The sequence below is a fragment of the Pyxicephalus adspersus genome, chromosome 6 (genome assembly GCF_032062135.1).
Source record: "Pyxicephalus adspersus chromosome 6, UCB_Pads_2.0, whole genome shotgun sequence".
In the NCBI taxonomy this organism is placed as follows: domain Eukaryota; kingdom Metazoa; phylum Chordata; class Amphibia; order Anura; family Pyxicephalidae; genus Pyxicephalus; species Pyxicephalus adspersus.
Window position 1 is genome coordinate 93,381,482 of NC_092863.1, and position 25,371 is coordinate 93,406,852.

At 40.3% G+C, this 25,371-nt stretch overlaps 1 protein-coding gene across 2 annotated transcripts in view; it reads right to left on the reverse strand.

The window, feature by feature from the left end:
- RICTOR (RPTOR independent companion of MTOR complex 2) overlaps positions 1–25,371 on the reverse strand; it is an 86,019-nt gene that overhangs the window by 51,476 nt on the left and 9,172 nt on the right. For both annotated transcript variants that reach the window (XM_072416618.1, XM_072416617.1), the window contains exons 2-3: positions 17,766–17,813; positions 6,893–6,990 (exon numbers count right to left, since the gene is read on the reverse strand). In XM_072416618.1, coding sequence (XP_072272719.1) covers positions 6,893–6,990; positions 17,766–17,813 — 146 coding nt within the window. The remainder of the gene's footprint in view (positions 1–6,892; positions 6,991–17,765; positions 17,814–25,371) is intronic.

The following is a 25,371-nucleotide window of genomic DNA, read 5'->3' on the forward strand; positions in this document are numbered from 1 at the left end:
CTTTTTAATAGAAGCACACTTGTGAAGTAAACATGCTCAAAATACATCTCTGCAACTGAAAAAGGTGCTTCCCACAGCTGAAAATAAAACAAACCAATTAATAAGGTGCTTTCCAACTGAAGAAACACAATCCAACTGGTACATGGATATTTTTACCAATGTGTGACAATATACATTGACAAAATCTGTATCACCAACAGCACGGATATTTTTGGCTGTATATATTATATATACAAGAAAGCCAAATGGAAGGAGTATAAACACCAACAAAAAAGGAGAACCTCAATGTGGACTAAATAAAGCAGCCATAAGCAATGCCAATAGGCTTCCTTGCAGGGGGTCACTTAAAGCTGAAAATGGGCAATAAAGTATAACTTCAGGCATAAAAACAAATAGCAATGTAACCAACCCCCCCCCCCCCCTTTCTCCATCGTATGCAGAATGGGTTTATATTGTGCCAACATATTAGGAAGCGCTGTACAAATAGGAGTTGTAAATGACAGACAGATAGAGATAGTGACAGGAGGAGAGGACCCTGCCCCAAAGAGCTTACAATCTAAGAGGGACATAGGGGCTACTTGGTAACTGACCTGATTGGTCCAAATTGCTCATTGCTCAAGGAACCCCTAGCAATCCTGGAGGAACCATGGTTGAGAAACACTGTGCTAAAGTGTTAGCAGCATATTTGGGGCGAAGCAAAAGATTTAAATTATCACAACATGCCACAATTTCCCAATGGTCCACCAAAGTTAATAAGCTTTTATAGAGGACCCTACCTGGGGAGACATTTTGGAAGCAATGGTTTTATTGGATGACCTATTTCCACTCTGAATATGACAACCTAAGTGATAGCAGGTACTGTTACCACTTTTCCCTCTCAACCGTCCCTTCAACGTATGATATGGAAGCCAAAGGATCAGCATGACTTCCAGATGCAGATTATCTGCAGTAGTAAAAGTCAGGGATTGCAGAACAAGCACTCATCTTAGGAGAGGATTCTTTTCCAGATGCAGGAACAACGTTAGATGTAAGCAAAGATCACTGTTCACCTTTTTAAAATGTCATCATTGGCTTGTTTTTTGTCCATAGAAAGGGTATTATGACTTTGGTGCACCCTTGTCACCTTGTCTGCAGGCACTTGTTTTGCAAGTAGGCCTGCCATTTCCCTCTTATGGTACAGTATTCTCCTGGTTGTAAATACTCCATGTAGTTATCTGGTGGTGACATATTGATGCCATGATTACTTGTTTGGGCATGAACCATCTTCCAGCACCCAGTCGCACCCTACCCAAAGCCAGTAATGCAAAATGAATCAATAGAAAGGTAGTTCCTACTATAGGAGAGATTTGATGCGGTGCCGGATTTCATCACTCACGAACATGACCTTACTTTTTGACTTGAAAAGCATGCCATAGATTGCTTGTTTTTTCTTTTTAGAGATTAGGAAAAGGAGGTTGAATGTAAGGAATCAACAAGCAAATGCAGTTCAGCTTTAATGCTTTTAGCTAAACATTTCTGGCACAGCAAATCATGTGGAGGTTCAGTGTGTGAAGAAGATCTGACCCCTCCAGCATTACGCCAACATCAATACATCAATATGACAGCTTGAGAGAATAATTGTTTCTATGAAAGTCTGGCCCTGTTTGTCCCAGCTGTGGAGAAGTCAGAAAAGGTCTGGATGTACAGAGTATATTTCCCTAATATTCCTGATCCGTGAATACATTATTGGGGTTATGCTCTATCCAGACTGCTCACACAGCCCTTTACCTACTTATTTATTATATAATTTAGCAAAAGAACTAAAATGTTATATATTGCAGCCTATAAGTCCTTAAACTAGTCTCACTTTGATAAATCAGGTGTTTATTGCAGAAGGAAAGGTGATGTCCAATAATTGGTCTTCCCTTCCTGATTGCTGCCCAGCCATTATATTTCTCCAAGATCCGCATGTGCAGTTGAGCATTTGTTGCCAGCAAAACTTACAATCCCGGCTTCTGTTGTACGCACTGAGACTGGATGAAAAAGTGCAAGCTTGGAAAAATACCTATTGGTCCTGCTAATGTCCTAGTAAGTTCTGGAACAGGAAACTGAAATCTCAATAATATTAGGCTCAGTCAGTTTGGACTACAGAACACCTACCCCTATGGAGATTGGATAAAGGAGTGGGGTTTAAAATGCAAATCATGAAAGCAGTGCATGTTGACAATGCTGTAACGTTATAGGTTCCACACAATGGGCTCTATTCATAAAACAGGGAATCTGACATTTCCTGCAACATTCCCTTCTGGGAATAAATTACTGCCATTGAAACACATGGACCTGAAAGACTCCCACGAGGGAATGTCAGATTTTCATAAATATAGCCCTATCAGGGTCACCCTAATACCGTAAGCATGTTACTGACAGGATCACCAATTAGGAAAGGGTGGGAAGGTGTCATGACAAAAAAAAAAAAAAGTTATGCAGACACCACATCTAATGTGTAATCTAAAAGGCGTACAAATCAATAGCTACTGGCAAACAGTACAAAGTTTCTAAATATCTTGTGGCCCGAGGAATTTCATTCCCCCTGCAAAAATAATTAAGTCAAAATGTCTAAACAGGCACCATTGTTCTACGATAGTAAAGAACCCCATAGCATCCACACAAAAAATGTTCCCTTCATCCAAGTCTTTGAAATGGAATATAAAGGGGGACTGTAACCTCTAAAATTACATCTTGGGATGCTTACAGTAAAAAAGCTGGAAATATATGTCATATATGTCAGCGAGTGTTAACTTTTATTCTTACCCAAAGAGACACAAGACAAAACAATTATTGCTTTGTCACAGGAAGCGGCTCTGACTGCGAGTGGTGCGCCAGTTTAAGTGAATGAATGCAAGCAAATAAATTACATTTTCAGCAGCGGGTCCTGACCTCAATCAGAGATGAAAACACACATTCTCTAAATCTATTTGTAAATTAAACAATTTGCACCTCTCATCATTTATTCCTGATGCTATTTTGCCCAATAATTTCTTTTCTCTAATGTCCCCAACCCAGACCGTCTTATTATCTTGATGCTCACTGCTCATGGGGCGGACGTATTCATTACTGGTGCCCGGTTCTGCCAGACCTTCTGTATGTGGGGGCAGCAATTTAATCCCGGCCATACAGAGATTCATTGAAAAGAAAGTTAGGCTATGATCAGGTTGGTGGTAAATGAAGTGGTTGTGCAAAAATGGCTTTAGTTTCTCAGATTTTTATGCAATCTTTTTGTTCACTCCACTATATTAAAGCTGAAAGTCTGCAGTTCAAACTGCATCTGAGTTGTTTCATTCAAAATTAATTGTGGTAATGTACAGAACCAATATAAGAAAAAAAGTTATCTCTGTCCAAATATTTTACGGACCTAACTGTACATGCTTGTAGCTACTGTGTGAAAATGTTGGGATCTGAATATGATCACGATTTACAGATATAAGTAAAGGATAGATAAGTTTTGATATGTTCACTCCATGTTCAACCAACTTTACTTTACCTATAACAAATTATATGCCATTTCTAATCTATGTATATAACCTTTTACCATCAGTTTTTTATATTAATATAAATGAAGGAGTCAAGTGTGCCAAAAGGCTGATGCACCCAATTCATCATAAATTTTTCAAATTGGATAGATCTTAACCACTAAAGCTATGTACACACGTCAAACATTTCTTGTCCAATAATCACCTCAGGGCTAGTATCGGACGAGAATCTGACGTGTGTACAGCGCTCCTCAGATGTCGTTTATGGATCCATCCTGGCGAGTCCACAAATTACCACAATGCAAGTGAAGGGGAGAGAGCACAGCGGGGTGCCGTTGTCGGCTTTCTCCTTATGGCCACCTGGAAAAATATACTGTGACCTATGCATATAATAATTATAGAATTAGTTTCCTAGGACCTGAAAGTTATTTCAAGTGTTCCATTTTAAAAAGGTTGGGAAAGGCATTAAAAATATAAATATTCAAACTGTTATATTGGTCTATAACAGGGGTTGGCAAACTCCGGCCTTTAGGCTAGATACGGCCTAGCTGGTAGTTTGTTACGGCCTAACGCCCCGGCTGAGCCGGTTTAATGCTGGCGGGCAACCCGTGGCTCCGGAGCTGTTCTGAACTGCCAGGGGGCGTTAGGAACTACTGGAGCCGAAGCCGCCGGAGCTCCGGTGCATCCTCCCTGCTGTTGCTCCTCTATTTTCTGCGCAATGCATACGGAGGAGAGGGATTTCACTTCAGGGGGCGTTTCCTGGTGGTGGGTGGAGCCAATAGAGCGGGACTCAGAGTCTGGCATAGTGTGCTCCCGACCACTCCTAAAATGGCCTAGTGGCCATAAGTTTGCCAACCCATGGTCTATAGAATTGTTTGCATACTGTATTGAGAAAGCTCTGCTGTGGTCAATCTGGAGACTTTAGGTGTTCATGCAATGTAATTCTAGCACCATCTGCAAGCCAGTACAGTAAATATATTACAAGAAACAAGTAATCTCCAAATCAACAAGCAAGGGTTTCCCAGTACAGAAGCATGATCTATATTGAATAAGCAGACACTAATATTTTACATACATGGCCACAAAAACCTTGCATGGGAAAGACCACTGTGTTAAAGAAATATTACCAAGAACAAAAAAAACCTGAACAACAAAACTGGTATGAAAATGAAGAAGTTCCTGGAAATGTAGCAAACCTCAAGTCCCGCACAGGATGCTCATATCAAGGAACAGCACAGCCAAAAATAAGTTTTGGTTTAAAATAATAAAAAGATAAGCTGCAGACAGAATAAGTATTTTTCGTTTCAGAGTTCTTGTTGGGTTATTGGATGATATGCAAAAAAAGAAAATCAACTGACCAAACTTAAATAAGGCCTGCAAAAAATATTTCTCAACCTCTCCCATTAGTTTGAATAGGGGCGGTTGGGCAACTTTTAGGATCTTTTGCGTGGCCTTCACTGAACAGAAAATACAGTGTTCTCCGAACCCGGCACTTTTCCATAACCATCTGGTTGTTTTTGACTGGTTACTGAAAAGCTGGGTCACAACACAGGGGTTGTCACCAATCTACAGCTTCTTCTCACCCTGTATTCTCTGGGGAGAATACTGAATTGCTTTGGTGTTGATGGACACTGACACATTCATAGTGGGAATAGAACACGTGACGAGTGCTATCCCTCTCCTTCAGCACAAAATTGCATTCATATGTCATATTGTTGCTATGTTCCCGCCATTCTTTGTGGGAGTTCAGACTTCGTTCTCCATTTCCCACGGTGCTAAAAATTAAGGGCAAGCCTTTATTTTGTCCCTCACCATCTGATAGCACTATACCGTTTTATATCTGAAATTATAATTGAATTGTAATATAGGTTAGCTTTCAACTACTAAATCCCACAAGGGGAACACCTTAGGTATATCCAAGTGTCCCACTTTACTGTCTTACCAATAAGCCCCATCTACTAAGCAGTGTACAGAGATTGAGGGAACAGATGACCCAGAAATGCCTGGCTTATATAGTACTTCCTCTTCACTGGCCCATCTTCTATCAATGAACCCTGAAACCAAACCCTGTTCTAGAAAACAGAATTATTCCGTGCAAGTCATATTAATGGAGGGAGCACTATGAAAGCACCGGGAAAGTGTCAACTACAATATTACAAATGAATGGTGCAGCAAATCGTCTCCAAAAGACAATTCAGTTGGAATAGCCCAATTGCCAAACCTTTGTAGCAATGCCTTTTATTTTATCTACAATTTACTATTACGTGGACTGAATTAGGCTGAGTTCACATGAGCAATAAGTAGAGAGAGGAGTGGTTGCAGCTTCCTCACCACAAATAACCACAGCCACCGGGTGCATGCTGAAAGCAGCCTCTTACTTGGGGCTGTCTAAAGTGAATAAAAATAAATGATTGGGGATGGTTGATGACCGAGCAATCTAATGTTAGTTTGTTGTTAAACATAGCGGTGGCCACTGACACTTTGTCTCGTTTTAAGAACAGTTAATGGTAATTAAAATGACAAAGCATTTTAGAAATTGAGCAACTGTCTAACAGGATAATAGAAACTTAGTCAGGCTGAGTATTAGCTTATCCTGAGGGAGAAATGAGCCATGGGCCAGGATTCAAGGGCTCCAAAGAGACATATGGAACGACCTGAAGGTTAATGTAGAGACCAGAACAACACTATTATCACCCTTGTCATCTAGCAGGTGTTGTAGTGGTTTTGCTGAACAATAGGGCATGATATGCAGATCAGTATTTTGTTCACTCATTTTCTAAATAAGTGTTGAAAAATGAACCTTTCCATTTCCCTTAAAGATATTAGAAGCCCGAAACCAGTGACCACTTATTTGCTCAAAAACAAGCAATGCATCAAAAAGTATGTATATCAAAATTCAACTTTTTCTTAAAAACTGAATGTAATCATTTTCAGTGAGACTCCTTTTTGTCTCCTGGCCTCTACCCCTTCTATTTATATCACCTGTCTCCCATCCTCCCCACTCACTGAATTAAAGTTTTTAGTACCACTTCTGGCTCATGTCCTGACCTCGGAAAGTCAGGTCCCTAGGTGATGATGATTCCATCATTTGATGGTGAAAAGTGGTTAGTCCACTGGCTGCGGATATCATGAACTTCACCCCGTCTTGCCCCGGAATCAATGAGCTCCTTATTCCCAAAATTCACTTTAGTGTTTTTTATCCAAGGAATGGGTTGCATAGGAATTGAGATACAGCAGATACAGCAATTTTATATCAAATATCTTTTTTTCTTTTAAGTTCTCCAACAGTATTAATACCCTTTAAAGCGCCTTGTAATCAAAGCTTAGTCCCCCCCCCCCCTAAAATAATGATGATCAAAAACCAAATGGAAAGCAAGCCTTACCTTTATAAAATTGTTCAGGTGACCCAACTTCCGCATGTTTGAGACTCCATGAAGTTTGGCCACATTTTGTAATATTTCTCTGAGGTTGTCACTTGGTTCTGGAAAGACAAAACAATGAACTATGTGAGTTTTCTCATGAGAAAGCTTTTAAGTTGAACCGAAACTATTTAAATAAAAACAATTCTATCTAAAATATTTATAAGGTTACAACATTGGTGAAGTACAGGACAAGTATCTGTTTATACCCACATTGATCCTTGTGTTTCTCTGCAACTACACATAAAGTATAAACCAAGTGGAGAATAAATTGGATCTAAACTCTCACTGAATGATATTTTATTTGTTAATATCCCTATGTATTGTGACTGCTTTCCTGTACTTTTTTAAGGTATTCTTTGTCTCTTCTGCATTCATTTATTGGAGGACACAGCTTCTACTTTAAGACCACCACATCAGAAAGTGGCGGTATACCCTTAGAAGTGTCCTAAAACAGAAGCTGTAACCTGCAAATAACACAAAAAAAAGTTTTTTTACTGGAGCAGTGTTCAACCAAGAAATGTATTTGAGCGGGGTGGGAAGAAACTGTAGGTGTGTGGCAAGCTCCTGTATTGTGACCCAACTCTTCAGTATCTACCCAAAAACACCCAGGTGGCTGTTACTGAAAGGGGCGGGGTGGTGGGTACGGCTAAAAAAGGTCTCAGAAGAATACTGGAGGGTATAAAATAAATGGTAGAGATATGGTTATTTTCTCTTTTCGTTCATTCTTTGTTGCATTTCAGTGATGGATAGTGGGCCATGTCAGTCTATTGGGTATTATCACAGCCACTGGTAGGTTCCATTAGATGCCCACATGACAAAATGACAACGCACATAATTTCAATATTGTCAATGTACAGAAACTTGTTATCCAATAAAGTGCTTGAATAATTAAAGCAATGTCAACAAGTAATACTTTAAAGAAGGATGCAGATTAAAAGATATTGGAAACTTTTGGATGACTTTAACATGTTAAAGCTTATATGAGGTTTAGTGCTTATGTTTACCTATACTTTAAGCTATGCCCGCTCCCAATAATCACCACTCCCATCATCCTCAGACTGGTATGTGATAGCAGGTAAGCTACTGCTCCAAAACTGAGCACGGTATAATCTTGGCTTGAGCAGAAGCTGAACCCCATGGGCACATGTGCTTGGCATCTCCAGGCACTCGATAGGGATTGAAATAAAGATCTACGTGATAAATACAGGAATTACAAGGTGCCCATATTTCAGAAATTGCTTACTTTAGGAACATTTAATGCCAAGGAAGTTTGAACTGAACAGAGATAGATTATCTTTTAACTTTAACTTTTTTTAACTTTTAACTTTTTTTTTAACTTCTATTATCATCATCAATCTCCAGTGGGGAGATCCCTCCAGGGACCATTAGGACCTGCTGTTCGATTCATTTTGTTTTTTCTCTGCAATATCCTATCCAATATTTGTGAAATAATTGTAACACAGTCACTTATCAAGCAAAACATATGCAGGCTTCATACAAGAAGCGAGAAACAAATAGTTTCTTAAACTTTTACCCCATAATTTTCAGGTTTGTGGGGAACCCCTAATGTTGAAATACCCCTTACCGTGGTGTTTAGTAAAAAGACCCCCTTACAGAAAACTATAAAGAGCTGGGGTTTTACGCTAATGATTCTACCAAGTGGCATGGGCCACAAAACTTTGGGGTTACCATGACATGGGTGGTCATCCAGGAAAAGCTTAAGGAACCACTAGAAACCTCTGGAGCCCTTTTTGAGAATGGCTGGCTTAGATGGTCACCGGGATAGAAGTGAAGGGAAATGTAGACACAAAGAATAACTAACCTTTCTTTACCCTAAAAGTATTTCTGTAATAAAAAACTGTCTGTAGTTGCAAAAACAATTTCAAACCGTTTTTGTCTTTAGCATGAAGAAAAAGGATAATTTTAACAGATATTTTATAAGTTAACATGCTTTAAAATGTATTTTAAACAACTGATGGTATAATTTTGAAATCTCACATTATTTTCTGGGTCAGCTAAAAATGGTTTTCCTCTAGGAATTACACTTCATATATTTCGACCCAGGTCTGAAGTGGTGGTGCAGAATTGTGCATCAGCTACAACACACACCGGTAACAAGTCACTATGGGGCCCATTTATAATGGATAGCCGAGAGTAAGCTCTGCTGGAAAATTGCCTCTTATTAGAACTCATTTAAGTGCAGACCAAATACATATGAATGGTGGCACAATATTTGTGATTGTGAAGAGGGCATGGTGTATCTATGGAGGTCTATGCTAAAGGGGAATTAAGCACAAGGGTGATGTACTAACACATTTTACTTTTTTGGAAGCAAGGAACAAATACAAATTAGAAGTCAAGAATTCCATCTTTGTAAACTTTCCACTTGCTCCGGGTCTCAAAGTACTTAACACAGCCAGGCAAGTAGTCAGCATTGGCAGATAATGCTCTAAAACTTTCGTATATGGGTAAAAAAATGGGCATAGAAACAGATTCTGAGTAACTTTGTGAGATATGGATATCAATCCAGTTCATAATTATATTTTTGGAACTACAGAGAGCTCCCCTAGCAAACAAGTTGGAGCCCCTTTAGTAGGATGACATCAGAATGGATATATTCAGGACATGACATGGTTGGAAAGGCTCGTCCCAGTGCAGGCATGTTTGTATCTCATGGAATGAACATAACTCATCCAAAGTCATTTATACAAAACATTTGCAGTGTCAGAAGATTCTGTAAGGGTGGAGTGTTAGGTTCTTTAAAGACACTGAGAAGGCTGAAAAGACTCAGACACTTTCTTCTCTTTACACCTGGAGGTATCCAGGATTTTCTTTAGAGGAGAATGTGATTGGCCCTATCAGTGCTATTAGATTGTAAGCTCTTCGGGGCAGGGTGCTCTCCTCCTGCAGCTCTGCGTAATATGTTGGTGTTATAAAAATACTGTTTATTAACAATAATAATAATGGGCAGTAAACAGACATGTAAATTAAGACTTCAATGACCTAATGTGGAACCAAATTCGCACTTGGAAAAATCCTCAAGCAGGCAGGTGGTGATAGAAACAAGAGACAGGCGGAGTCTCTTCTGCAATAACTTCTTTAACCCCCCCCAAGCGGTAATCCCGAGTCGCACTCAGGGTCGCTAAAAAACAATAAAAAAGCCCACTTACCTTGTTCTTACCTTCTTGTCCCTGCTGGTCCTCCGGCGGCATCTTCCTTCTTTGATCTTCTCCTGACATGTGCAGAGACGTTCTCCGGGGTTTCCCGGTGACGTTGGTGCATGCGTCGGTTTGTGCGAGAGGCACGGCGGTAAATTCAAATAATTTTGTATTGGATTCAATACAAAAAACTTCTCTATAAATCTCTATAATATATATATTATTAGTGCGAATTTAGTTCCACATTAGGTCATTGGAGTCATGTGTGTATTATACATGCTACTGAACAGTTATATTACGTTTCACTATTGTTTATTTTTTAATAGATTTAAGTTTTTTATTTAAAGTTTAATATTACATTTATTAAATATTGGACAGAATTATAGCCTACAACATAAAATAAATTTCCATGCAAAAAAATGTAATGCTTTTTGCATTAAAATATGGACAGAATTAGAACGCTAGGGGGGGTTAATGCCAGAAAAAAAATTGCAGACCTCAAGCATGCGCAGCAAGATCAGCAATCTTTTTCCCAATCTACGCCACGAAGGAAGAAGATCCTGGAAGAACAGAAAAGATGTCGGCGTCCGATGCTATCTCTGTGCCGGGCTGAAGACAGATACCAGGATGACGCGGGACCCAAAGAAAGAAACCTCCCGATAGATCGACAGACCTGCGGGGTTGAAGGTAAGTGTTTTTTTTTATTTTGCGTTTAGTTCCCCTTTATGAAATCTGGAATACAGAGGTGAACAGGAAGCTAAATGAGATAACCAGGAACAGTGTGCATCACTTCTCTACTGCGCAGCGTAAAAAAATGAGTGTAAATCATGAGATCGGCTGTACAGATTTACAAACCCCCAGGCAGGTCAGACAGTAAACACAAATGTATTTAGGGGTTTGCCCAGGGTTTTGCATTAATGGCAAGATTACGATACACAGAATAGGATGAGGTTGCGGTTTGCAATGCTGAGCAGGCACCCATAACGCAACCATAACCACCCACATTTCCTAGTAAGCGAAAGCCAAGCTGTCTCCCCAAGTGATGCATTTTTCTTTTAAATCACCTTATGCTGAACAGCGATTCTCAAGCAGCCTTTGCAAGTAATTGTTTCCAAGTAAAAGCTTTCAAAAATTATTTTGTCAATATGACCATTTACCAACAAAGGCTTAGGTTGTTTTCAAATATTCTATGTGCATGTAATCCTTATTTAAACTCCCAGCATCCTCTGCAGCTCAGACGCTGATGCTGGAAATGTCTGCATGGGCATTTTAAAGAATCGTGAAAGATCCTTTCCAACAATTACTGAACATGTGAACATAGCCTTGGAGTGTTATTTAGAAATGATGCCCAAAGTGATGAAAATGGTGGATGAAATCAGCCACACAAATCTGCCTCCCTGATCCTGTTATCATCGCCTAACCGTGTCAAAATCCACTCCCCGTGTGAACATACCCTTCACCTGCATAAAAAGCCCAGGGCAGGAAGAATATAAACCCCTGCAAGTATTACCATGATGATTTTTTTTAGATTTGATTGAAATCAAAGAATTTCTCTATTTCACAGGCAGCCCTTCAATCTGTGTTACTGTCAAATATCAGAATGTAGCAGAAACAGACTTGTATGTGTCCGGTATAAATGTTCATAATAGACAGGTGGCTGTTTGTGACATAATAAACATTATTATTGTTTGGAACAGCTGTGGTTGTAAAATGAGAATAATTGCTTATTAGTTACAAACACCACTTTGGCGTCTGTGCTTTTTGAAGCACAAACCCTCGATAATAAAATAATCAAACCTTCAACATTTCTGTTGTCCTGGAGCCATTCACCTCAAGGATACAGGGCATAAAAATATTTAGTGCCAATCAACCCTATTGTGGAGATACGATTGTTCTAACAAGCACAGAAGAACAGCTTGCATTAGAGAGCCGTCAGTCATTCAGCAGGTTCATTTGCATTGCTAAAGTCATGTAGGAAGCGAGGAGTAGCTGCAGTGCAGCAAATTCTCTTCTACAAAATATAAACATCCTTCCAGCCTAATGAATGGCAGTAAATAATTACAGACAATGGCCTATGAATAAACCAATAAGGAATAAACAGGCATCCGGCAAGCATGCTAAAAGACTAAGAGTGTGCCACAGATACACAGAAAAAACATTATTAGAGGGCAGGGGTGAGAACAAATGAGCGGCACCCGGCTGCACTCTATTCCCTTCACTTGTATTGCAGTCATTTAGTACAGTTCTGTGAATGACATTGGGTGAACGCTGTATTCACATCAGAATCCCGTCCGATACCAGCCCTAAAGTGATATGCGGACGGGAATCATCTGACGTGTGTACACAGCCTTAGACATTTGGGAGTAACCGAACTCTTTAAAAAGTTTATACGCCTTTAGAAAAGTGGAATCAAACTTGCACTACTAACTTATCCCTGTTCCATCGCAGGGAGCCGACACCTTTCTTCCCAGAGACGATCTTCAGTTATTTTGATTGGCAATGTCGGTTGTTCATTCATTCTCGGCACACGCAAGGCAACCAAGTTCTGAGCTGCGCATGCTCAGCAAAAATTGTCAGTTGGGCTTTGATTGGGCAAGGAAGAGTAATAATTGCAGATGGGACATTGTCTGTTCCTGTCTGCAATAACCATCTGCCTGATGGTGGATTTTTGAAAGTGGGACTTTCTTTTTAATAAAAAAAAAAGTTCAGTTAAAGTTGCTGGAGATGATCACCAGCCATCGTTTCCAGGGGCAGTAGACAGTAGTGTTCTCTTTTAAGAATGAAAGGGGTAGGATGATGGGGACCAGTTGCTTAAAGAGTGATGACAAAAGGAGGTTGTGCCTCAATGAAAGAGTGGAGCGCATGGGTGTTCACTCATTCCAGACACATGCAAGAGAATCCGGGATTGCCGGCATTCCCTCTCAACCAACATCGTTCTGCGTATGTGCAGCTCAGAGAAACTCAGGCAGGTAAGTCGGGTTATCGCAGAAGGGACATTGCCCTCCTGCCCCCAATTTTGGGCAATTGCTGACCAATAAGGAGCTTAGTGCTGGAAGGGACTGGTCTAAGACGAACTATTAGTGAAGTGTTTCTTATTTTAGCTGCTTAGCTCTGATCTACTTATCACCAGGCCATGGCTTTTACTGGACAGAACATCTGCTTATGAATTTTTCAATCATATCCTCAGCATGAACTACTGGGGGGTTTGAGTCAGTGGTGAATGGTGGAGGAAATGCTTACTACATAGAATGGTGATATGTGGAAAAAATATTGTAAATTGGTGACCGATAACTATTTGTAGCAAAAAATTGTTTAAAGGAGGACATGTTTGCCTTGAAAACACATAGAAGCACATAAAGTGACTTTATGCACAACTTTTCTTTGCCACATTGTCATAAAACAGGATCATGAAAAGCCTTTCAAGCACGGCATTAAAGCGTATCTATACTCAGAATTTTCACTTTACATAAAGGGTAGAGGACCCCTTTATGTAGGGTAAAATTTATGTGTTTTTTTATTTATTTTTTTAAGGTGCAACACCCTTTAAAAAAAAAAAAAAATGAAGCACTGCCCCCTAGGCGGTCCAGAATGAATACCTAGGTCAGGCATCCCGGGAGGCTCTTGGGCCCTCCTTCGGCGCATGCCTGAGCATCTCAGGCACGTGCCGAACTCACGCATGCGCAGTAGGATCAGCAAAATTTTTTTTCACCCTACATCACCTGATCTGGGTCGGTTGACGTAGGATGAAGAACCTGGAAGAGAAGATGAAGATAGCGGCGCCCGGAACGCCAGCTCCCTGCGGGATTAAAGGTGTGTTTTTCATTTTTGAGTATAGTTCCTCTTTAAATGCTAACTTATAGAACTTTATCTCAGCAGTGTTTACACGACAATCCACTACCTTCACACTGACAACCATATTACTAGATTTTTGACTATCTCACCTTGAGCCTTAATTCCCTCCCCCCCCTACCCCCGACATTTCAGGAAACGGATGTATTCGGTTATGGGATATAGCCACAGATTTAGATATTTGGGAAGATCTTGATCTGATACAATCAATTGGGAAGATCTGGGAACTTGAGATTGATCTTGCTGTGGATTACCTCCTGATTCTGCCGCTGTCCTTACGGTTTACTTCCTTTACCATCCTGTGTGAGAACTACCTCATTGTTCACACCTAAATCTATATCTCGTTTCTCTTAGGAAGCCGGCTGTTCTGCGAAACGCGTAGAATAGGAACATCTACACAAGAGATTTATCATGTCAGTTTTGTATTTGGACATATATATCTGGATGATTTTATTGAGATGTTTTAACTTGAATGAAAAACATTTTTTTTGTAATATACGTTTTACAAATGTTGTCAATGTGTAGCTATTTGATGCTCTAGAAGTCCCAATTGTTGTTTTCTTGGTACTAAATCTTATCTTGAACCCCTATAGATCAGGGAGGGCCCTCTGGGTAATCCCTAGACCTGCCATAAGTTTTTCATTTAGGTGCTGCAACCCTAGTGGCATCAAGATAGGGGTGATAAAATGGGGAGAACGGTGAGGGGTCTGGAGGTAGGAAAGCCTATGAAGCCCCCTTTAATATTAGAAATAAGTCAGAATTACAAACTGGATTACTGAAAAAGAATGGTAATAAACCAAATACCTAAAAAACACCTAAAAGATGTCACCTATTGCAAGTCTATGTATGACAGGAGGAGGCTCAAAGCCTCCTTTTTTTATAAAAAGAGAGAGATACTCTTTTCTAAACTTGTTAAATTAGTTATATCAACATGATCTGCATTTTCCCCATGTAGTGATTTTTTTTTTTAAATCTAACCCCTAACATACTGGGCCTTATTTTCACAAGGCTGTGCATTGATTGCAGCAGGTCATATGCAAGTCAAATATACACTTAAATCTGAACGATCTCCGGAGCATCTCACAATAATAGCAAACTGATGCCATTAACAAATTCAAAACCCAAATCATAGACACAATTTTCATTTTTAATCTTAATTTTTTGATTATGCAGCTTTTATTATTAAAAATAATATCTGCTAACACTGTCATGAAGTCCTTGTTTAGTGTTGTCATTGGGTATTATCACCCTACCACCCATGTCCTGTTTTAAAGAGACCATGTTGATAATACAAGTACAGCTGTGCAAGCCCAATAGCAAAGCTGGAATTCAGATTTAACATGAGATTTTAATGATTGGGTTTACATATTTATTTCTAAATAGTTTTCCAAAAAGGCTGTGGGCGTTATAAAACCAGCCCAATTAGAAATAAAATGTACAGCAGAATCATTTCTGGGTCCGATATGAAAACCAGAGCTCCGTTAGATATGGATTCAAGGTGTACCAGCCCTTTAAGTAAATCCAGTTATTACAATGCAATGCCATACTCCGGCTGATTGGATCCCATACAGGACTTTGTTTATGCCTGAAGTCATACAGAGGCTGCAGCCCATGTCATAAATATCCTAAGAAAAAAAAAAACTCATTCCAGCATAGCACAAGCATGCAGGTCACAAGATGTCATCTGAGGCCCTAATTCCTTGCTTGCAGCATGTCATCTACGCTGTGTTTTCCTGGTTGATGTGGTTACACAACTAATCGGGTTGCTCTCAGGCTGACCGGGGACAGCGAGCGTTGTCAGGGCGCAAAAAAAGAATTATTCCCCGACTGATAAGGAATGACTGCTGCTGACGTAACCCCACCTTAGGCTGCTGCGTGGACAAGAAGTGCCAACTGCGACCTCTGTAAACTCAGGATTCTGTGACTCAAAGAGGCAGAAATTGCTTAGAGAAAATCCATTTCTCATTTCTGTACATTGTATACCTTGAGCAAAACAATTTGAAGCGTTCAGAGACATGTAAAGATTGTGAATTAAAAAATACCACCTCCGCGATGACCTCCAATACAGGAACTGACACAAAGAGTTACATCACCAACGATGTTTTCTTATGGAACTCTGTGGTAAAGTTTTAGTTATGGTAAACTAAACCCTGGGGATGCTCACTTGTCCCCATTCCAATGCAGGTGCAGCCACCTTCTCTTCCGCATTCTGATATTCGACAATCTGTAATGGCCAGGTTGGTGCGGGGGGAATTCGTTTAGCTCTGGAAATTGCAGGGGAAGCCGGGGTTTGCAGGGTATTTCTGGCAACCAACACTAATTATAATTCATAACACTGCCAGGGGGATGTTTTACTTTTAACATGCTGTAACAACCTTCAGCACCCCTAGAATATTAATATTATGTATTTGTGTAGAACCGGCTACAGGAATGTGCAAACACATCTAGCAGTCTGCATCAGGACAAAAACTGCAGCTCCCCACCCAACGCAGTCTCTAGTATAGCATTTTCCAACCAGGGTTCCTCCAGAAGTTTTTAGGGGTTCCTTAACCAATGGGCAGTTTGTGCATCTCATATCAGTTTTGATCTTTTAGGCTATTTGCAAGGGTAATATTCTTCCTACTGGCCAGCAAAGTAGAAGGCATCCTTCCTAATGACCACCAGGTGAATATATACTGCGAGCTGTGGGTATAATAATTATAAGAGGGGTTTCACTGAAGACCTGAACTTTATTTCATAGGTCTCCACGTTAAAAGGGTTGAGAAAGGCTGATCTAATACCACATTTCAAACCACAACCCTAAAACCCATACTTCCCTTGTATAAATAAAAGGCACCAAAAGCAACACAAAAAACACCACCAAGCAGCCAGCAATAAAATAAGATTGGTCTACTCCATGTTTCATTTGTTTTTGGTACCAGGCTAATCTAACCTACTAATTATCTGGCTAGGTGGTCTTATGGTTTTTAAGTATGTGCACACAAGAGGTTTCATGAATAAAAAATAAAAACCTACAGTCAGAATTGTAGCTTTGTACAAACTGGGAAGCCCAGAGCCGCACATACATTAAAGGATGGGGCTGAAGATAGTCGACTGCTCATCAAGCAAAATGGGATATCCCATGGCACGTCACATGAGGAAGGAGTCATCTTTACTAATGCTTTGGCTGCAAACACAGATTCCAGGAGCCGGCCACAGAAGGAGTAATAGTTGTTTGCTGGGCTCAGTGTCACATGATTTCGTAGCTGATCGAGTGCGAGGTATTTAAAAAGCACGACAGAGGAATGGATGAGGATAGGCAGACAGGCAAGCATGCCATACCACCATGGTAGGGACCACTGTCCTCGTTATTCCACTAAATGAACTGTCATATCTAGAGTTGAATCTATCTTGAGTTCTACATCAAACACAGATCAGTAAAATCCCATTAAATGAGCAGTACACATGGTTCACAGGCTTTTGCCCTGTTTTGCACTGGTTGGTTTTTGTTGCATGTTCTATTGAAGTGTGCTAGAGCAGGTATAATGCAGCCCATCCAAATATAAAATTTTCCATATAACGCAGCACGTTAATAAAATAGTTATTGGCATTAACTCTTAAATTGAGGTGCAGAACAACAATTAAACCTTTCACAAGTCAGTCTGCTATCATAACCATAGCCAATCAGAATGAAGATGCACAGAGAATGGCATTCAGACAACTGTGTGATTTTTCTCTTTAAAAAATTTAAGAATCCTGGGAATATACAATACTGTGTGTAATAATAATAATAAAATGTACTACATTAGACATGTATTTTAAGTATATTTAAACAAGCCCATATTTACCTCTGCTGAGATCGATTGGAACGTTCTCCTCCCCGCTGTCATTCCGCCCTATTTAAAAAAGAAAAGAAAAAAAATTAGTAAAAAATTATTTGGAAAAATGTAAAACTTAGGACACACAAAGGTAATAAAACGGACAGGGTTTTAGAGTAAAATGTGAGTGCAATTCACATGTTTTTCCCTGGAATTTACACGGGATGAAAAGGAGGAGCCGCCGGAGGTCACCTGTAGGCATGCAGCTAATTACTAGAAGATCCAGGTAGATTGCAGAGCTGAACAGTTAAGGGTAAAGGAAAAATAAAGAAGCAGAAAGTGCTCCCCCCCCCCCTATAAATTCCAGTACAAGCCACCAATCCTCAGCCAGGGGTGAACACTTCTGATAACATGCAGTATTGACAGACACAAGTCCCAAAAACAAGTGACATTGTCTGGTGCTAGATAAAGACTCTCTTATATCTATAAAGGAACAAAATAATAAATTCCAGTGTGCTGTTAAAATCCAAGTAAATAAATACTGCAACTCCACTGAATGCCTTTTTTTTAATAATAAAATTATATATTGTTTATTGTACCTTTGTGTAAGTATCTGAACCTGAAAAGAGTAGCAGCAGAAAGGATTAGGTGGGTGGTGGTGCAGCTGCTGACCTGGTGATAGATGGTTACAACAAAGTATTAGGTGGGTGGCTTGGTGCAAGCTGATATGGAGGGGTATTACCCATGGCTAAAAGATTTGGCGGCTCGTACTGGGACTGGTTTTCTGGTGCAGTGGCTGACATGGTTGGGAGAGCTGGAACAGCAGAAAAGAACTGGGGTTTAGTTGGCATTATGGTGGTGTGAACAGGAGAGGGGTTGGCATGGTGGTATTGAATGGCGTAGAGTGGAGTCTTAGGCTGGGTACCCATTAGATTTTTGTTGTTGGAAAGGATCTTTCACAATCCTTTCCAACGACAAAAGACTGAAAGATGCATGAACGAGTGTTGTACATACATCACCGATGGAGCGGGTACCCTGCTGTGCTCTCTCCCTTTCACTTGTATCACGATCGTTTGTCATTCCTGGATCCTCCAGGATGGATCCATGAACGACATCGGACGGCCGCTGTACACACCAGATTCTCATCCGATATCAGGCGAGGCGAGAATCGAATGAGAATCATCTGACGTGTGTACGTAGCCTTGGAGAAGGAGGCTGCTAACAATTGGGAGGGGGTTGGTGTGTGTTGGTAAAAACAGGATGTAAGGCTGTGGGAAGTACAGGGACTGATGTGATGGTGGAGGTGAGGATTGTTATGTGTGAGAGAGGAAGGAAGAATGGGAGCACAGGAGGTAGGAGCTGCGATCTCTGTGCCAGGTGAAGTGGTTTGGGTAGTGCCCATTGCCCAGGTGAAAGTAATAGAAAGAGAGGAGAGCAGGCACCTGAGTATGGTACATATGATAAGCAGTGTTCTCCCCGGCCTCTTTTAGCTGGGCGCACCACCCAGTACTTTTAAGTAACCACCCGGCTGTTTTTGGGTGGTTACTGAAAAAGAGTTGGGTCACAATACAGGAGCTGCCGCCCACCTACAACTTCTCCCACCTGGCTTTAACATATGTCTTAGTTTAAGGCTAGGTACACACGTGCAATAATTGTTAGAAAACGAACGACTAACGTCAGATCAACGATTATTTTGAACGATCGTATTGTGCACAATTCTGTACATGCTGTAACAATACAATTGTTCAAATATAATCCACCAATATTGTACACACACTAGATACGATCGTTTGAATGATGCAGGAAGTGACATGTAAAAGATAAAGTGTACCGCAGAACCATCCACAATCACTGAAAGACCGTACACACAATAGATTACGAACGATCATAACCCAATTAGATCCGCCAGAACGGTTGTTCGTTTCCAGCGACAATTCTCGTTCATCAGCGTCGTTGTGCACTTTTTTTCTTAACGATTATCGGACAATTGGTTGTTAATCGTTCATTTCCAACGATAAATACTGCACATGTGTACTCAGCCTAACAGGGATGGGTTCTGCCATATTGTGTAGGCTGCTGACATGGGTAGAAAATCAGGCGCTTTGGATCAAAGTAATTTTAGATTTCTTCTCCCAGAGTTGGTTACACGGTCACCTTTTTACACTCAAATAAACGGATAGTCGGGATGGAAAAGAAAGCAGAAGAAATTTCTACAAAAGGCAAATAATACTCTGAAAAAAAGTATGACGATTAATAAAAGTGTAAGAATTCTCTTCATCCGGACCATTCAAACCACCCCCAAAACACAATAACATCCAGCTAGCCAAAGACTACCAAATACTAACATTCAACAGGTCAAAAACATAGACTATAAAAATAATTAGATGCACAATACTGCAGATCATTCATACAAGACTTAAGAGATATGAATGGGGTGTAGGGAGCCGGAGTGCCGCTGCAATACCATAAAAAAGAAAGGTCTTAAAGTGCATCTGAGAGAACTTTGAACATAGTACCTGCAGCTACAGGGGTCAGTGAGGGCTCGTTTCAAAGTTCTTAGTTCAAAAGTACCTAGTACCCAAAAATAAAGAATCTGGCCATGGGTTTACCTTTAAGGATTTTATTACTTTCCCTATCCTCATTGGTAAAAGGTTACAAAGGAAATGAAGGCCCGACAGACTTTTTAAATCTTTCCTAAAATTTATATCGTTATCAATGCCCGAAGAGGATTGTGGTCTTCATGGAAGTTGGCTGTGGAGCCGGCAGTGAAGATGGCGCATTCTGAGGATGAAGTAATGCCAAGTCATGGACCTATGCCCGAGTCATATTTGGCAAGTATGCCGATATTAGTAGCAGCTCACCACCCACCAATGAGTTTAGTTCCACTTTAGGTATGAATATGAGGATCACCCGAGCCAAAATTTTATATTGTCACAAAGAAGGAATGATCTGCTGAACCAAACCTAACCAAAACACTATAGAAGTATTATTGCTCTCCAAGACTGAAGAAGATAGACTATCATGGTTGATCTTGGGTGATCCAACTAACCTAGAATAGATTTCTTAAAAATAATTTGCTCTTAGTTATTATAAAACAGTATTTATATAGCAACATAATATTAGGCAGGGCTGTACATTAAATAGGGGTGCAAATGAAAGACAGTGATACAAGAGGAGAGGACCCTGCCCCGAAGAGCTTACAGCAAATGCTTTAAATCTCAAATCTATTCCAAGTTTGCTGTATGACCCAGGTTCTCCCATGATATCTTCTCCAGTCTTGGAGAGCTTTTAAAAAAAATCATCACAGGTCATCTTCAGTAAAACAAAAATGAATTCTCAAACCAGCCAGAGATACACAGATATAGGAAGGGAATATTGTATAAAATCTTGACCTTTCCATTACGGACAGCGGTGGAGGATGAGGTGAGTTCTTGAATACAAATTTCCATGAATCTGGATCTACTGATAGATTTTGAGGTTTAACTGGAAGTACTCATACATATTTTCACCATTTCAGTTAGCTAGGTTTATGATTACTTATCCTTACTTTTACAGAAAAAAATAAAGGCACTGTGCAATGTTCATGTGACGAGCCTTGGGGACGTAACAAACCAGCCTGCACCACAAGAAGTCACCTGTAAAGAACTGACCTGTTGCAGTGAAGAAAAGATGTCTTAGAACAGGGGTGTCAAACTCAAATACACAGTGGGCCAAAATAAAATTTTGAATAAAGTCACAGGCCAACCTTGATATTTATTGAAAAAATATCTACAATTGAAGAACGTTGCTAATAAATGTCAACAGAGGATGGGGTGCTTGTGGATGGAGAGGATATAGAGGATGTAGAATTCTGGAATTTGTAGTATTAGCGGTGCATGAATGGTCTACTGCCAGCTCTAGTAGACATTTGGAATTTTCTCGCCGGCCAAATATAATTACAGTGCGGGCCAGATTTGGCCAATGTGCCTAAATTTGATACCCCTGCACTAGAATGAGGGTTATTAATTCCTGAACTAATAGATTATCACTTTACATCAGTGTTTCCTAACTAGGGTTCCTCGAACAAAAGGCAGTTTGCACCTCTCAGGTCAGTTTAAGTGACACCCATGACCTTTTTGGGTATCTGTAATGGTGACATTCTTCCAAATGGCCAGCAATGTAAAAGAAATTCTTATCACTGACCACCACACTAATATCCAGTGAGCTGTGAAGATAGCAGTTCTCCAAGACCTGAAAATTATTTCAAGGACCCCCCAGTGTTCCCCCCAGCGCCTGGGGCGCACCACCTGGCACTTTTCAGTAACCACCCGGTTGTTTTTGGGTAGTTACTGATGAGTTGGGTTACAATACAGGGACTGCCACCCACCTAAAATTTCTTCCCACCCAGCTTAAAATAATTTCTGGGTTGAGCACTGCCCCCTAATAAAAAAAGGCAGAGAAAAGCTACATCCTGCAAACTCCTCAATACAATCCATCATCTCTGATAGAAGCGATTCTAAGTGACCTGCACGCTACTCTGTTATCCGGCAATGAATACCAGATGTAGACGTGCAATCAAATGACAAAATGAAAGAAAACTCTTACAGTAATGACTAACAACAGCACTGTAATGCAAGACTCCAACATGACTCATCCTTTGCTTCAAAAACAAAAAACTTCACAGCACATTGCCTTGTGGGAAATAAGGGTACGTGTGCTTCAACAATCGCTATTGTTCTGAAAGCATACCATTAAATAAAGATTAAAGGAAAAACACACACAAAAAGCATTCAAACAAGATCGGACAACTGCCGTACTAAATATATATATATATATATATATATATATATATATATATATATATATATATAGATATAAAATTTATGACAATATAAAGTATTTTGTAGATGTGGAGATTTCCTAATAAACGGAGGGAGAGTGAAACAAACCCTAAGGTTTTTCATATTGATTTAATTTGTTTAAATCAATATGGGACAGTTTTATTTTCTTAGGTATGTATGTGTGTATATATATATATATATATATATATATATATATATATATAAACTCAGTGTTCTCCCCAGCTCCTTTTAGCCGGGCGCACCGCCCAGCACTTTTCAGCAACCACCCAAAAACAGGAGTTGGGTCACAATACAGGAACTGCCATCCACCTAAAATTTCTTTCCACCCGGTTTAAAAAAATTTCTGGGTTGAACGCTGAACTTTTAAATAACCAAAAAGGATTTTATACAATTAACTTTATATGGGGTTATCTTTACCTAGGTGTGATTAGTAGTAGATGAGGCAAGACGGTGATATAAGAATGCATAAAAAGCAGAACTAAACCCCACTGTACCCCCCTGCCCTTTTTCCGTCAAAGGGTGCCGCCATCTTCCTTCTCTTCCACATTTTTCCCTTAGGCCATTGTGGTTGGCTGGGCTGTGATGATGCACGCGGGTGCAGGGCAATTCATTCATTCCCGACACACTCAAAGGAAGTCGGGATTCACTGGCAACCAACGCATGTGCAGCTCAGCAAAATTGGTGATCAGAAATGTAAGACCATGGAAAGAAAACTGGCACAGTGAACGCCAAGCTTTAGCTTGTTTAGAATATCTAAGTACCCAAAATATTAATAGCCTGGCCTTAGGTTTCCTTTAAGGTTTTATTACTGTCCCTGTTGCAAAGAGAATGAAGGCCTGACAGACTTTCTAAACATTCCTCAAACTATACATCATTATCAGTGGCCATTCAATGGTCCAAAAAGCATCAGCATCTTATTGGAAGTCCTCGGTGGAGCCGGCGGTGAAGATGCCCGGCTTCTGAATATCTGGGTTGGTGCCGATCAGACAGGTAAGAATAGTTATTGCAGAAGGGACATCGCCAGCCCCCTTCTCTAATGACTACGAGCCTGAATCGTGAATTTGCAATTTTAAATCCCTCCCCTGATGGACGACATTATTCAAAACGTGTTGGTTACACAGAGAGCAGTGTTGAACCTCAATTTTTTTTAAGCTGGGTGGGAAGAAATTTTAGCTGGGTGGCAGCCCTTGTATTGTGACCCAACTCTTCAGTAACTTTCCAAAAACAGCGCCGGGTGGTTACAGAAAAGTGCTGGGTGGTGCGCCCAGCTAAAAGGGGCTAGGGAGAACACTGGAATCTTTTCACCGTTCCTTACTTGATAAAGTGTCAGAGAGAACATATAGTATTCCTATTATATAATGACAGAACCTTTGATGACAGATGTAGAATTTGATCTCGGCTTAACATGAGAAGATGGAAAATTAAACGCAGGCAAAAGTAAATGTACGATACAATCGATTCACTACGTTGCACAAACCAGGACAGGGATATCAGGATGAAGAGGAAATGAATAACAAAACTTACACCTATCATAGGTAATTGATTACAATGGAACAACAGTTGAACAAGTGTATGAAGAAACCTGAATAGTTTGAGGACTGAGACCCCCCCCCCAACAACCGCTGCCCATATTTATTATAGAGATTATTTAAAATGTTAATGGTCAATAAGTCATTGTGCAAGTGACATCCGTTGGGATCATAACAAAATCATGAGATTAAAAAGGTGTATCGCTCTTGTGTGGGAGGCAGATTAGAGTAGGGTGGGGTACGCTGAATGCTGGCACTTGCATTGCTTTCTGCAGAGAAGTCTGAATGGTTTTAGCAACAATATAAGTTAGGCTGACGATGGGAGCCTATAGCCCATATGCACCAATATAGAATCAGGTCAGGTATGAGCTAGGTAGAAATTAATATATAAATGTTTAAACTATGGCAACCCATTAGAAAAATCTAATTAACTAAATCACATCTGCAAATTTCCCTTGCAACGTCTTACAATTACCTATTCATCTGGCCTGTGAAGTTCACCTATTGCAGCTCTTATGAGGGGGCAACAATGCTGCACTGCACCGAAGTTCAAAGCGGAGTTGTCGCCCTCATGTACCTGGCTGCACTGCAGTAGGATGAGATGATGTTCCAGCAATCCATAGTGACGAGGTCTCATTCATTTAGTGGATATGTGTTTTATTGGCTTTTCCGCAGACAAATTATTTCCTGTCTTCTCACAAGCACGGATCATTAGCCGACTGTACATGAGTTGGATAACAACGTCAAGTTTCAATAGCATTTATCTAGCATGCGTACGAGCCTTACAACGCCAAAATAAACCGAAGATTGTTCAGGAAGCATTTCCGGCATTGCTGGGGTGACATTTCAAATAAATGCCCCCTCATAGCACAATAGTAAGTGACACAGGTGCAGCTCAGCATTGATTACCAAAGGTAAATTGGCAATCCTGGCTTCCCTTACAAGCGTTGGGAACACATGAACTCCACGCTTGACGTCATCATGGCCAATCAAAGGGGCTGAAGAGGAGGAAAAAGATGGCGGCACCCTGTGAAGGAATGAGGACAGGTGAGTATACAGGGCTTTAGTCAGAAAGTCTGTGGTTCGCCAGCTACTGAAGAACTGCAAATCCCAGCATCTGTTGTCAAGTATAATAAAAGCTGGGGTTTTGTTATCGGCAGATAACCTGTTTTTTCAATATTAAATATAAAGAAAGGCAAATTAGCAATTATACAACTCGGCACAATACATATTGGATAAGTAAGCCATGGGGAGATGGTGTTTTGG